General features: G+C 41.4%; 1 protein-coding gene across 1 annotated transcript in view; it reads left to right on the top strand.

Moving 5' to 3' along the window:
- LOC149284758 (ADAMTS-like protein 4) overlaps positions 1-15,735 on the top strand; it is a 35,831-nt gene extending 20,096 nt beyond the window's left edge. The window contains exons 3-14 of the mRNA XM_089496365.1: positions 3,033-3,169; positions 9,289-9,493; positions 9,690-9,862; positions 10,942-11,050; positions 11,188-11,439; positions 11,747-11,876; positions 12,384-12,588; positions 12,721-12,894; positions 13,180-13,353; positions 13,622-13,801; positions 14,638-14,782; positions 15,602-15,735. Of these exons, the coding sequence (XP_089352491.1) occupies positions 3,033-3,169; positions 9,289-9,493; positions 9,690-9,862; positions 10,942-11,050; positions 11,188-11,439; positions 11,747-11,876; positions 12,384-12,588; positions 12,721-12,894; positions 13,180-13,353; positions 13,622-13,801; positions 14,638-14,782; positions 15,602-15,735 (2,018 nt within the window). The remainder of the gene's footprint in view (positions 1-3,032; positions 3,170-9,288; positions 9,494-9,689; positions 9,863-10,941; positions 11,051-11,187; positions 11,440-11,746; positions 11,877-12,383; positions 12,589-12,720; positions 12,895-13,179; positions 13,354-13,621; positions 13,802-14,637; positions 14,783-15,601) is intronic.
- The last annotated feature ends 358 nt before the right edge of the window (positions 15,736-16,093 follow it).

Here is a 16,093-nt window from a genome sequence, read left to right as displayed (position 1 = left end):
AAAGCACTATTGTCTCCCATAATGACCTCTTTTTGACATGGGCACCGGTGTTGCTCATTTATGTATTAATAATCTGAAAAAAGTGGTCAGGGGTTATTAATGAACGATCTGGCATGTGCAACAATTCCATGGATTCCGTTGAACCTTTTTATAATAGAATGCTTATATAATTAGTTTGAAAAATTATGTTTTGCTAAAAGAATGTGTTGGTTAAAAAGAAGAAAAAATATAACTTTATGGAAAATAGTTTTGTGTACAGTTTAATAAGCAAATAAGCACTTCTATGCACATATTTCACTAAGTAATCCTACTTAATTTGCATACAGGGTTGCATAGTGATATCAGAAAGGGACATTGTTTTCATGATAGGTTTAATTGCAATTTTGATTACACCATTAATCTTTCTATATTCAAGCATCTGCCCTAAATCCTTAAGTGTATCCCATGGGAGCAGCCATATTAACTTCATGTTCTCGGGGTCTGAATGTTTATTCCTCCCTATTAAGTTATTTCTCCCCAGTCGTTGATTGGTTCAGGCAGCCTTTCTATGGATGAGTTGATGATAGGAAATGGATTAGAAAATTCGAATTACTAAAATTAAAATAGCCCATTTTTAAACCAAATACATACTTTTCCAGACCCCTTTGATGAGGTTTTAAAGCGTTTTCCTTATACTCAACCCAGTCGACCTGCATTTTCTTAAATGTATCTCAAAGCCTCTTTGGCTCGTGTGTTCAAACCATATTAAACGCGTGGTCTGCAATACCACTTATTTAATAAATGTATGGTATTGTTTCCAGCACTTGCCAATCCACAGTAATTTCCTGTGACCCAAAGGGTCTGATATATTTACCATTCCAACCCCTTCTCAGAGCATGGTAAAATCATTTTGGTATTGCCTAAATGTATTGAACAAAGATATCTAAACATTAAAGCTAGAATAATGTATGCGACTAATGTAGGCTTTTAGGGTTCTAACAAAACTAATAAATGATTATAAATTGTATCAGGGATCAAGGGAGGGGGTTTCAGACTTTTTTGCCCTGCTGAGGGTGGACCTCGTTGTCCTTCCATTTGGAGAATGGTTGAGGAACGTGGCTTTGAATTTGAACCTCAACGTGGTACTCCATGCCACGTTAGACTTTTATGATACAGGAGGCTGATATTGATATGATTCTTAAAGAATAGACACCAGAAACTGAAAAACTTTTGGAATGTAAGATGATTAGGAACAAAGATAGTGTTGATGCTGGTAGGGTTTCCCACCCATGTGAGTGGCGTGAAATTAGCACATAAGTAAGTTTTTCTCTTTTTCCCTCTCTGGATCAGCTGTTTCTTCTCTTCACACTGAAGTCAGCCAGTTGTCAGGCCAGATATCAATACTGTAAAACATAGTATGACCTTGTTGGGATTTAAATCTGGCCCGAGTTATCAACTCCAACAGCCAGATGTCTTCCAGCTGCATTCATTCCTCAGCTCTCTGGGCAGAGATCGGAGACATTTCTGCTTTCTATCTGCTCTCTGAAGATTGCCCTGCTGGAAATTATCTACAGAAGCCAGGGAGGTCTCACGTTGCAAAGGGAACAGCTCTCATCTTAACAAATCCTCAAATATTTATTAACCTCGATATTCCATAAAACAAAAAATTGCAGCACACTAGAACCTCTGTGAGTTACCAGTCTAAAAAAAAATACCCTTATAAGCACTAATAGACCCCAAAAATAATTTTGCTAATAATAAGGAATACGTTTATTTGAGAAAGAACTTCATACCCATATTATGAAATGAATATATAAATAAATGTAACAAATGTGTAGGTTATTCTAGCGCTTATGTCTGGGGAACTGGGGAAAACTGGTGTTGCATCGGTCCCAGAAGATATCATCTCCTTAATAATGAGATAACTTATTCACAGATGGTGATGATCAGGTAACATCTTAAGGACTCAGAGGACCTTTCTACAGAAATAAAGACAAATCTTGATGCTTTTTTTGACTCTGTCTTCGGTTAATATTTTGGCCCTTCAATGCTACTAAAAGCATTCTATTTTTGATGTAACAAACTGATGTAAAAATATGATATTAAATGTCAGTAAAAAAGAGGAAAATATGTGCTGATATTCTAAGTTTTAAGCATAAGTGGAACTATATCATCGCAGTTATTGTCCAAATGTATGTGGACTAATTCTACGTAACCTAAAAGTTGTAAAGCGAAATTCCGATGATATAATGTACATATAGATGGAAACGATGGAACGACATTGATTATTTGTTCATGTATAAAGTTCTATTGTTCTGTACTGCTGAACTACGGGTGGATTGTAAAATGGAGCACAGCATATGGTCGTTTTGAAAAGCACTCTCGCTTTTCGGAGAGAGGGGTCACGAGCTATAATCCAAGCTGAGCAGATGTTAACCAAAGTTTAAGAGAAGTTTTTGTTTTTTACTTCCATCATGAGGAAATCCTGCTTCGAGTATCTTGTGAAACAAAACACATGCTTATTAAAACTGTAACCGTACACAGGCTGTCAATGGCCACTCATAAATTCAACAGTAACCATTATCTTCCAAGTATTAGGTCATCGGTCGACCTACTGATGCGATAAAAGGGGAATGGGAATGCGAAATCTGTTGGATAATCATATAAAACTTCCCTTTTTTATTTAATCCCATGAGATAGACCGTGTCCCTCATGGTCGTGGAATGTCAGAAATCACTACAAATTGTTCAATTTATAAACTTAGGATTTGTAGGATTGAGTTTACTCTCCTGGTTGATGCACATTAGGCAGCTGCTTTGGCAGGTACCGGGCTCCAAGTGTCCCCGGCATCTGTCAGCTGTGTTTTGAAAGGATAAGAAAAATATATATATCAAAACAAAAAGTTGTTGGTTGTCACTGTGGCAACCTGGAGTGGTTGAGGAAGGAACAGTTTGTCAAACGTGGTTCTGTGTTTATTTAAACAATTCTCGTAAAACTCCATTGCTTAGCGATTGTCATTTTTTTTTATTGTATTTGTTTCTTTTTGTGTGCAGTTAGCGGTGACCAGAGATGTGCATTGAACTGCCGGCCCATCGGCTATCGGTTTTACGTACGTCATACTGAGAAGGTCCAAGACGGAACCCCATGTGAACTTGGATCTAGTGACATCTGCGTTGGCGGCCAGTGCTTGGTGAGTGAGAATAAATTCTTGATCTTATGTGATACACCTGCTTTCATGCAAGTAATCATTTAAAACTACAAGAAAGCATGAAAATAAACCAATTTCCATGCATTTGATGGTGTGCTCAAGCATTGCCATCTGCCCAGTAGGCCAGTGTATGCCTACTATCTGTCCTTGGGAGCATTGGTTCCACCTTCTGTTATCCTTAGAGATTTCAGGTTATATTTTGTGACAATAAAATATGTCTAGCTGGTAGGGCCTGGGTTACATTTGATATTTTTCTCCCCATATAGAGAATTGTAGCAGTGTTTCCATGTGCATTTATTGGGTAGTGGGAAATCTAAATAACTTTGAGGGCATGGGACAGAAAAGAGGGAGAATGAGGCAATGGGTAAAGGAGTAAGAGAGGACAGAGGGACAGATGCTAGAGAAAGGAATGGACAAGACAATCGGTAGAGATAACAGAGAAGGAAACAGAGGGCAAGTTGGGGAGTTGACAGACCACCAGAGTCATAGTGAGTAAGGGAAATGGGGCAGGAGAAGGTAGAGACAGTAAGGCAAGTTCAAGACTTATTTTGGGTGCAAACTCATCATTCTGTTCAGTCTTGAAAATAAGGCTCAACTATGAAGTAGTAAATCGTCCATCTTGTTGATGTAACGCCCTATGTGTATAGCTAACTGCCCTTTTATATTGTACCCAAAGATACTTACTCCCCGTCTTTAATGTTGCATACACACTATGATGTGATCCCTCCCTCCTAAAAAACTAACAAAATAGAAAAACACATTAAGTCATGAGATTATAAAGTGGTTCAATGTACACAAATCTTCCTATTCTTGGTCAGCTGGGTGACTTGGTGCTACTGAGTTTCTTACAAGGACAGATAACCCATCGGAGACAAAATTTCCTTTATTTTGGTTGTTGCATTACTGGCTCCCTCGTGTTTCACCAGATTGTTTTAGGCAACCCAGCAATGGGTTAAGCGCGTTGGCCCTGGTGAAGAACTTCCACTTTCACAAACTGTGTTGTTACAAATGGAGGATACAAATGGACTGGCCATGTCATTTCTCAAGTACACAATCCATTCGGCGTTCAGTGCAGCTGCACGGTACAGAAGTTAAAGGAACTTTCTTTTGCAGCCCTTGGAAGGAGTGTTCAAATGGCGGCTGTCCATGTCATAGTCACAAGTTGTGAATTTCATTACTTTGGAGTCTGGCCTGGGGTCACAGTATGGGAAGGCGCTGGAAATCAAAGAAATCTTCGTTGCCATTATTTCGGCACCCATTACCTGAGAAATTAGGCTTCAGTCCAAACAGCTGATTAATATTGTGCTTTACCCTTTTAAAATAATTGCTTATTTTATTTCTGTTTTCATCCATTTCACATGCCAAATGGAATCACACAATAGACTTTCATTCCTGAGGATTTATAACCATAATCTTATTCCCTTGATCCCACTCAGAACACAGTGAGCTAAACTAGATTAAACTCCTATATGTAATGGTTTCAAGGCACACTGTCCACCCACAGAGAATTGTTTGCTGACTGTAATAATGTACTCTTTCTCTTAATATTTAACCTCAGCAAAAAAAAAAGAGGTTCAGGCTGCATTACCTGGTTGCCAATGTGGGAATTTAGCCATAGTACATAGGCATTGAGTGGTTTTGGCCATCTCTTTGATCATCACTGGCCTTGAGTGGTTTTGGTCATCTCTTTGGTCATCACTGGCCTTGAATGGTTTTGGTCATCTCTTTGGTCGTCACTGGCCTTGAGTGGTTTGTGTCATCTCTTTGGTCATCACTGGCCTTGAGTGGTTTTGGCCATCCCATTGGTCATCACTGGCCTTGAGTGGTTTGTGTCATCTCTTTGGTCATCACTGGCCTTGAGTGGTTTGTGTCATCTCTTTGGTCATCACTGGCATTGAGTGGTTTTGGCCATCTCTTTGATCATCACTGGCCTTGAGTGGTTTTGGTCCTCACTGGCCTTGAGTGGTTTTGGTCACCACTGGCCTTGAGTGGTTTTGGTCATCACTGGCCTTGAGCACTTTAAGGTAGAATCAGCATTGTGCTGGCAGGCCACCCTTCTCCATCCATAGACCCTAACGATGGGACGTCGGAGGTTAATTACCTATACCTCAGTGCATTAAAACTCAATTTTAAATATATAGATATTGAGTTAATTCCTGCATTATGTATAATGTTTGATATAACAGATGTCGTAGGAACTTTGAAGCGTTAAAGACGGATGTGGGAAACCGGCCGTTCTACAATAATAAAAAATGTAAATTAATACAGCCGAAGAAGGGGCACATGCTAAAACCTGCAGAGTTTCAGCAATTGAGGCTATTTTTAGAGATGCAACGTGGATATTCGCTGATTACTCTACCTGCTGGGTGTAAGGGATCTTTTTTTTGAAGCGGAGTGAATAAAATCCTAAATCCTTGGAAACAGCCATAACAAATACACATCGAAGATTTCTTGTATGCTAAAGATTTCATATAGGACTAGATTCGTCTGGAAGGAGAATGCAATAGGAAAATGGGCTTAACCCTTCCACTCTCAGGAACCCTGCCAGATATTTAAAGGAACAGTAAGCCTGAGCTTTAATGAATACGAAACCATAATTTCCAGGGTTGATGCGCTCTATAATTTCTGATTTCTTCTCTTTTCCATATGGATGTTTTCTGGCCAGATCATATGTTTTTAAATCCAGCTCTGCGATTGGCTCATGAAATCAGCTGTGACCCTTCTGCATCCTTAAACCATATGTGATACATCTGTAGTCAATTACACCTTGACATGCCGCGTACAGCTTCTGCCTGGGTTTTATTGGCAGGGAGCTCTTTCTTTAACTATAAAATTACAGGGCAAAGCACATTAGGGGCTGATTTCTACCTATCCTTGTCCTTATTATACCCCAAGGAATAACCCTTTATGACCCACTGTTTTTTCCGGAATCAATTAGTTGGAAGACCACGACTGTACATTAGTTGTGAAGAACAGGAATGTATTACTCATAAGAGCCTGCAATCTAAAATAGAGGACTACCAATTTGAGAGCCTTATAAAATGTGTTATGTTTTTTTATGAAAATACATTTGATCAACCTAACTGGTTTTCCCATGTCTGAAACCACAGAAGCTAAATTAACTTATTAAATTTAAATTCAGTAAAAATGTGTTTGTTTAAAAGGTAAAGTAATTGGTTAGAATAATTAACCAGTGTCGTCTTTTAAAATATTAGGCACCATCAATTTGCTGGAAAGCTCTTCCCTACATGTATAAGACCCACTTATTCTATGCGGTATCTTTCAGAGAAAGTCTCTTCTGTTGTTGACTTTCTAACAAATCTGATAAGAGTTGTACAGAGTTGTATGTTTTGATTTTTCCAAAGCCACAGTAGGAACTTTGAAGCATTCTACGGGAGTAAAGTAAGGGAAACACTCAAAGTTCCTACAAAGAATTCTGTATTTGTTACATTCAAAGGGACCCAGCCTCTTAATCGTCGGACTTGGACCACAACACGAATTTAGCAGCCTCCGGAGACGTAGGGTTTGGAGCCTTGTTTTGCATGTTCCTTGCTTACATTTTAAAGAAGCTTATAAAAGACGTCCCTCAGGGCTGCAAGTCCTGACTTCCAACCACCACAACAATCTCGCTCAACTCATAGCCAGAAGGCAGGGAGGTGTTACCGAGACTCCGCATGTAACTGTCAGCGTCTGTCAAAACAAAAACTGCTTGAATAAATCACACTTAACTCTCCCAGCTCTGTGTCTCAGGCCTTGCACATGTCTTGATAATATTATAGTAAAAGAACCGCAATGTTCAATCATCTGAAGGACTATCGAAAATCTCTGAGGAGGCTGCAGGTCTTTGTAAGTTGTGCTGACAAGTCTTAAAACAGTGATACTTTGTAACAGGCTACGGAACATTAAGAAAAGCGTGTTATTCTAGAAGGCCACTAAGAGCCACATCTGGTCACATCATCTCCAGCTACAGACTGTCCACACAGCGATGGTCCTAGTGTAATAGTAACATCTAAATCTTTGTGGTGGGCTTTCTAGTCCTGGCTTAGATATTTCTCTCATACTGTTACCTTTCCGCTAATGTTTTATACACAGTTGTGTAGAAGATTCTTTCTTAGTAAAAACCCCTTGTTGACCGATCATTCCATGGGCTAGTAGCCTCTGAGGAGAACCTCATTAAGACCATTTCGGAAATTTGCCCATGAGGGGTGACATAGGATTGGCAAAATATCTAGTTTGTTCATATAATATGGTCAATGGAATAACACAGAAGGAATTGTGGAGCAAATAATATTAGTGACCATAAGATTGCTTGGCAACTCCCTAATATCACTATACATTATAAAGTGTGAACCCTGGTGAATATCTCTTACAGGAAAAGCCAAGCCGGCTCTGTATAATGCATAGATAATGGGAGATAGTTCCTACTATCCTTGCCAATTTAACTTTTAGTTTATACAAAGCCTTCTGAGCCCTTCATCTTGGAGGTGATGCTCTCTGGGGTTGGGTGTAATCAAAGAGTTGAAATGCTCAACACCCAGTTTAGTGAATACATCCCAGTATCTTGCGGGGGGCCCCTTCTCGTCTGTATATATGAATTTGCAAACAAAAGCAGTAGAAATTGACAAGTTGGCCCGTTGAATCATTGTTTCTTCTCAAATACTGATAACAACTAAAATCCTTCAGGAGTCGTCTGGTTGGGCCCCGGAGCTAGATGTGAACTCTCGATAAACCCTTTGTGCGAATCCCACAAAATATATATAAAAAATGTATTAAAAATGAAGATTTATTAAAGCTTATTGGCTTTAAACTAAATTATTTATTAACCTTAAAACAGTAGCTTTTCAAAGAATTCGCTAATAAAATACGGGGGCCTCTGGAAACAGACTTGTGAGAGGGAATTGGGCAATTAAGTCTTGAGCTGGAGGCTGGAATGAAACTTGTCGGTGACACGGTGCCAGCCCGATGTATGAGACAACAAAATCATATTCAGACGTGCAAAGCAAGACGGTACAAATTGTCTGCGGCAACTATCGAGACCACATGCGTTTTCTCTTGGTTTTTATTTCTCAAACTAGACCTCTGGTCTTATGATCTGCAGCCAGGGGACTGGTAACTTTCCAGCAAAAACTTTACTGTACTGAAAGACAATGGGATACTTCGCAGCAGCCAAAAGACTATCCAAGATAATATCCAAAATGGGTACGTTTGGCTCATTAACCTGTTATTATATATGGAATAAGCTAAGAGTTCTGAGAATACTTATACAGTACACAACATTAATTTTTCTAGATTTTTCTGCAATTGCCCCAATAATACCCCACGGCAATCACCCATACACCCCTTCTGCCAGGACAAATTCTACAACAGGGGCAGAATAATTCCACAAGGGTTGGAGAATCATTTGCAGATTTGGCCATGATGGCTTTCAGCGACATGTTTAGAAAGCAATGGATCCATCACATACATCTATTCATGATAAAACTAGGAAAGAACCTCCATACCACAGATTTGTGGCTCATTTACACAGGGAAATATGATGGCAGTAGGACCGATATTGTTGAATACAGATGTTTGGAAACCAATTATAATAATAATTTTCTCTACTTGGAGGCGTTTAGATGTTTCCATGAGTCTAATATTTTTTACTGCACCTTTTATAGTAATTGTTTTTTTTTAATTGAAGTGTTTCTTATGACCACCATGGCTGTCTTCAGTCTTTACTATTGAGTTGGACAGAGCTAGGGGTGTAATAAGGGCCTAAGTCTGGTACCCAGACCCCTTGGCTTATACCCCTGTGCTCAAGTGTCTAATCCGTGCCAGGAGACAGCAAGTCTGCTTCGCTCGTACTGACGGCATTTCATTTCCAATGATTTTGTCTGGCATTGAAATCTTTTAGAGTTCGTATTATGTATATATCCAGGCCTGGCTTAATTCACAGAAACATCTCTCGGTGAGAAGGCTTGGGCTTCACATCTAAAAAACGAAAAGAAAAAAAAAAATCAACCATGTGGTGGACTTTTTAGAGTCTTCTCTAAGTTGGTATCAGCTGTAGAAATATCAGCTCTGTTTTAAGCTTTCCTCTGCTCTCGTTCCCTCTGCAGAGCCCGGGTTGCGATGGGATCCTGGGGTCTAACAGCACCCTGGACACTTGCGGGGTTTGTGGTGGTGATAGCTCAACCTGCAAGTTCATCACAGGGACCTTCAAAGAGACCAACGTCCCTATTGGCTACCATAAAATCCTAGAGATTCCCAAAGGAGCGACACAGATCAGTATCCGGGAGCTAACGTGGAGCCCCAATTACCTGGGTGAGTGGACCTTTAATTATCTCAGCAGGCGTTGTAAGAACCAACCGTAGCCATCTGCTTCAGACAATTATGACCAAGTTTATTTCTATAATATATATATTAAAAAAAAACATTCCTACACAAAACTTTCTAAAACATTCTTAATTTGCACAGAAAGAACAAAAGCATGAGTGTGATCTCTACATTTTGTTTTAAGCTTTGAGGAGCAGAACAGGGAAATCTATCATCAACGGTAACTGGGCCATAGATCCACCAGGAAGATACGAGGCTGGGGGCACGGCTTTTACCTACACCCAGCCGGGACGGGAAGAACAGGAAGGGGAAAGCTTCCTCGCTGCAGGACCTACCACAGAAGCATTGGATGTATATGTAAGTACAGCTCCCATAAACACATGTACCTTATAGTCAGTAATCCAAAAGGACAAAAACCTAATCCCAGATAAACATTTTATCCAACAAATTACTATGTTTGTGAACATAGAAGGCATTTTTCACTATAACAGGTAAAAATTTGTCCCTGTTTTTCCTCCACCTTGTGGTTAATGAATGGGCAACTATGGCTTTCCATTTAAACGTCGGAATGAAATAGTTATGGGTTGGCTACAAGTCAGGTCTGACCCCTTAATGGATACTCTACTTGTGTCATACGGTGTTCCATCAGACAAGAACACGTGAATTCAATTTCTGTCCCTCTGGCTAATGATGTCAATTCACTTTAACGTCTGTAATTTTGCTAGAGATTTGTCAGATTTTGTGAAGCGCACAAGCATCTAATAAACCTAACTCGCAATATTTCATACATTGTATACATTTAGATTTACCAAGTATTATGAGCTCTGAGAAAAGAAGGCCGCTTGGGAAAGCCACAGTTTGAAAGTGGGGTTTTAGAGACAGTAGTCTTAGTCTTTATATGGAGGCAGCACTTACTCATGAGTTTTTGACCTATGTTCTAGTTGGTACGAATTCAGCGTCGCATCTCCCACATTCATGACCTCATTGATTCATATCCTCTGACTCATGAACTAACCCAGCTTACGGAAAGTGTGACTTGTCCTACAAATAACCTCTCCCTATAAAGCCCTTTGTTCCCTGTTGGAAAAAAACAGTGTGTGCACGCAAGCCCTGACACCAGGTGTGTACACAGATCTTTAAAGCCTATCACCATTCCATCTTTACCATCATCCATGATAGAAGGAGAAACACAATTGTAGAAAGGAATCTGATTATGCTCTTGGCTATTGTAACGATCATTCATTCCAATAATATTGTGTACTTTCCTTTTTTGTCTTCCATTATGTTGTCTATTATGTAAAGCCCCTGTAATAACACTGGGTTGTGTCCAATTATTAGACCGTAATAATATTAATTCTGTTAGCGTGATGGAGATCCGCAGCTGAATTACATGCCAATGGTGGCATTGTTTTTAATGGATTTTGTATCCTCCATAGATGATATTTCAACAGGACAACCCTGGAGTCTCCTTTCAATTTTTCATTTCCAACCCACCCAGCCTGGATAATGCTGCCGCTGCCCCCAACCCACCAAAGCAGGAATATGGTGAGAACCTACCCAAGACGAATGTTGGAGAAACCAAAATGTGTTCTCCGAATATTCTGATTATTACTGTGTTGCATTTGGGTTATTGCGTACTTTCAAATGCAACACTAATGTTTTGTAACAAAATATTTTCTCAGGGTCTTTACGGTCAGTCCCTGCCAGCGATGCTCTTCCGGTCCCAAGCTCCAGAATTCATCCGGTAGAAGACAGACTTCCAGTATCTCCACCTCAAGCAAGGCCACCACCGCCACCAAGACCGGCCGGTACCCTACAACGTAACATTCGGATCCCCCCGTTACCTCCACCCCCAGTTCATTACTGGCCAGAACAGCCACAGTTCTTCTGGAAAAGAGTGGGGAACACACCATGCTCTGTTACCTGTGGGAAAGGTGAGGGGTCCTCTACATGGAACAATTATCAATGAACAACTAGAATAAAGCCTTAGGTGGTATGTTGCTCCATCAAACATAGAACAACTGTCTACCTACGGGTTGGCATGAGTTGAGTCCAAACGTTATCCGGATGATTACAAGAGGGTCCTCTTGTTTTTTCCTAACCTATACTAAGAGTTGTTATAGTCTTTGATCCAAGGAAACATATGTCTGATAATCTAATGTATGTCCTACAAACAGATTTTGTGTCCTTTTGCATAACACCCTTATATATTGTCTGTACTTTGTCTGTTCCGTACTCCAGGCTCTTGGTACCCCATCTTCCAGTGCGTCTCCAGGAGCACCCTAGAAGAGGTCGGGGAGGAAGAGTGTGATACTTCCAGCAAGCCGTTCCCGCAAGAGGAGGCTTGCAATACCCAGCCGTGCCCTGCCTTGTAAGCACAGACATTTTGTCATATTGGACAAATCCACCCTAATGTGTTGTAGTAATATGTACCCTATGTAGTTACTTGCTTAGCACAGAAACGGTTGTCGGGACAGTAAAACCAATTAGCTATTTTCTAAAGGAGAGGTGATCTAATCTTTCTAAAGAATCTAAACACGTTTGGTACTCATAGTCTGGCCTCTAATTGTGATGAATACTTATGGCACCCAGACAGTTAAAATGTGGGCCTTCTTAGGAACATTAGGCGTTCCCGCATTCTAGACCACGAACCGTGTTTCAACAACTCCCTCTAGTGTTCTATTTAATACTTGGTTACTGTACACAAGATACCCAAACACTGCTGGTATTAATTATGATGCTAGCTAAGGTTAAGGAAGTTCATGATGGTCCAGTAAGTATCGTATGGGATTTCTGATCACCTGCTTGCGTATGAAAGCTCAGACTGGGCACCTTTGGTAAGAAGAACGGTTTTAATGTTTCCTCTTCCTACCCCCAGCTGGGATGTGGGTAACTGGTCAGTCTGCAGCCGGACGTGCGGCAGCGGTATACAGCATCGACAGGTCCTTTGCCGGCAGATGTACGCCAACAGAACCACCATGGTTCACCCCCAGAGATGCAGCCATCTGGTGAAACCCAACGTCACCCAGACTTGCCAGCTACGCATCTGCAGCCACTGGGAGGTTCAGAGCAACTGGACTGCGGTAAGCAATGAGCAAATGTTTTCATGGGATTAAACCTTCAGATGAAGCAGATCGGCCAGCATGCCCTTGCTTAACATACTTTGGGTTTCCTTTCCCATGACCAGTGCTTTGTTTGTACTTTTGGATATACAGTGTTCGGTCATGTGCGGCATCGGTCAGAAAACCCGGCACGTGAGATGCATCAGTAACCAAGGTGATATCGTGAGCGAGGGAGAATGCAGTAACCGCTTGCGTCCTAGAACCAACGAGGTCTGTGACATGGGTCCATGTGTCCGCAGCTGGTTCCACAATGATTGGAGCTCCTCGGTACGTACCCAAAACATTAAGGGGCCTTCCTGTCCCTTGATTTTCACACTTGCTTTAAATTCTGATAAAATGGTGAATTGGTTGTTTTTACACATTGTTTCGGCAGTTCTTTCAGGGGACTCTCCTCTCCCACTTTGACCTTACCCATAGTCATCTCCTTAGACATTGTTGGCCTGTCAGTCGACACCTTTCGAGTAAAGAAAGAAACATGTACACAACCGATGGAGTGTAGTTTGTTGGTATTTGTCCTTTTTGCGTACCCTTGACACATGCTGTGATTGTTAGTGTTCTGCGGAGTGCGGGCCGGGAATTCAGCGCCGCAGTGTCCTCTGCCTCTCCAGTTCCGCCACCGATGAGTCACGAGAGATCTGTACGGGAACCAAACCTTCCGACATGCGCGTATGTAACAGCGGACCCTGCAAGCGAATCGTGCATTGGTATACAGGACCCTGGTCACAGGTAGGTACCAAGTAGTATTTCTTTAGAACATTTAAGATGACGTGTATTTACGGGTAAAATGATCTCCAACATAATTTATGCTCAGCCCCCTAATGCTGTTAAGTATATATATTTTGAAAGCCAATATGGGATTCCATAAGGACACTTTATATAAATTGTCAGGGTCCATCCGACTAACACAGCAGTATAGAATGCAATATATATAGAATGTAATATACATAAAGGGGCAGAATGTTCCCTAATGTTTCAGGGGGCTGTTTTCCTGTAGTGTTCTGCGGATTGCGACGAGGGGTCCCAGAGACGTGATGTGATTTGTGTGAGTAAGCAGGGAGCAGAATTCAACATCACAGACCCGTCCGAGTGTTCCCACCTGGAAAAGCCACCCTCCCTCCAGTCCTGCAATGGCGGACCATGCGGCTCCCGATGGTTCACAACGCCTTGGAGCACGGTGAGTGTCACCCACATGGACAAGATAAACAGCCTGATTGGGATCGCTTAACCTATACTATAACGTGGGGACAATAAGGAATTGGATCATAAAGGGATCCCTAATCACGTTTATTTTGGATTATTACTATTTAAATCCCCTCTGTTATTTCCTGTTGTGTTTATGTGGCGGTTGCCATCTTACCGCTTACCAACTTACCCTCAGCCTGGGCCAGGATATCTATGTGTCTTCACTGACAGATCATGGGAAATGGCTACTCCTTAAGAAGAGCTGGGAAATATTAATCTGAATAATTCAAACGTGGGACATTTATTAAAAATAATAAGAGAAATGACAGGTGGCTTTTAGCGGTGAAACACGTGGTGGTTTGAACTCTGGTGTGGCAGTTCCCATCGCTTAATGCTCCAACGCATTAGACAAGCCGAGAGCCTTCAGCCTTTAATGAACTGCAACTCCCATTAACATTCAGCAACCTGAGGTTTTACAGCTGTTCCCGAACTGTAAATCCTTAGAGGACCATGAAAATTCCATCACGACGTTCACCAAGAATCGGGCTGCTCGGGAGGAAGAGGCAGAAACTCCTTTTTTCTGTTCTGTGGGAATTTTTGCATCTGTGCTGCCAATGTTCTGCTTTTTTCACATATTTTGCCAACGCGTGCTAGACAAGATGACACGCAAAGAATTATCTGCAAAAAAATATAATTTTTACTTGTTTTTTTTGCAGTGACACCTATCACCTTCCTCCATCTATACCAGTGATAGGTTAGAGGGATGATCGATGCCCTGTTACTCTATAACGCTGACATTAACTCTTTTTCTGCTTGTCTCACTTTCAGTGTTCCCAGTCATGTCTCGGAGGCTTTCAGACAAGAGAGGTTCGGTGTCTGGCAGCCGACAACAGCTACAGTCACCTCTGTGACCTGGATACCAAGCCAGACGAGAAGAGAGTGTGTAACACGCATCCCTGCTCCGCCGTACTAGGTGAGGAGAGCGCCGATACCAGCCGGGACTCAACCTCTATTGTAGTGCAGTCCTCTCCAGCAACAAAGAGGTTAATAACCATAGACAAATATTGTGTGCAGTGAAAAATAAGCCGTTTATGGCCAAATATTAACTACTAATAAACAAAAGTACTAACGGTTTTTGTATTATCCTTTGGAAGCTGGGTGGCTGAAAAGTAAAGCCCCTTTTAATGATACCCAGAGCGTCCATCTCAGGCTATCTGGCTAGGGCTTGTCTGTCACATATTGGTCCTTTAATAATAACCCCTAGCCAGATGCCCATGGTGCCCATCTCAGACACCTAATGGTCCTTTAACAAAAGCCTTTTACTTAGACATTCCCTACCAGCCGATTATAACTACCAATTGTGCTCAAAGACTATCCTGAGCCTCCCAAACTAACTTATTAAATAGTATAATGTTACTATTATATCCTCCTCCTATAAATTAGTGTCAAGTTTCGGCCCTGGGCCGAGCCAAGCACATCTGAAAAACCACAAGGTCGTTCGCTTTATGAAGTCTTATCCAACAAACGGAAAGGGACTTTATAGAAAGAAGTGAGCATGGAAAGGATACGGATTTAGTGCATTACCACCTAAAGCCCCCGGTGGCCTTATCTGGAACTGCATGTACAATGCACCAAAACAAAACTTTGGTGGCACAGTTTCTCCTTGCCATCTTCATGAACTTTGTTAAAACTCCTGATGTGTTTTTAAGTCTGCCTGTGTGTGTTTAAGATGCTGTCATAACATTTTGGTCACTCAAGAATTTTGTTTATTATTTGTATCTTTCTTTACCAGATGAGAACTGCCGGGATCGGTATCACAACTGCGCGGTGGTGGTACAGGCTCGGCTCTGCGTCTACGCCTATTACAAGCAGGCCTGCTGCTCCTCGTGCTCCCACTCCCTGCAGCGGACGGCAGACAGCCGATAGGAATCCAACAGCCCCCTCACCAGATTTGTATATTTTATATACTCGGATAACACAGTATTTATTTCACCTCTCTGGTGCCATCACGGCACGCTGTCTCTTTTATTTGCAAACACAATATCCTTGTGAGCCCTGCCGGCCGCGGAGAGGCGTTAGAAAGACTCAAATGTATATTTGCTTTTAAAGTGGACCTGGCAGGTCTCAGCTCGGGGTAAAAACAGGTGAATTTTGCCCCGAATCTTCTACGGTGCTAAATAACAGAACATATTTAACCCTTCATGTTTCACTGTGATGTATGCAACAGATCCTGACATATATAGTCAAGTAAGCCTTGCGTGAAATAAGGTATTATGTTATAGGA

Source organism: Sceloporus occidentalis, unplaced genomic scaffold (assembly GCF_023333645.1).
Source record: "Sceloporus occidentalis isolate IW3139 unplaced genomic scaffold, rSceOcc1.0.p SCAF_89, whole genome shotgun sequence".
Lineage (NCBI taxonomy): Eukaryota > Metazoa > Chordata > Lepidosauria > Squamata > Phrynosomatidae > Sceloporus > Sceloporus occidentalis.
This window is presented reverse-complemented; position numbering and strand designations above follow the sequence as displayed.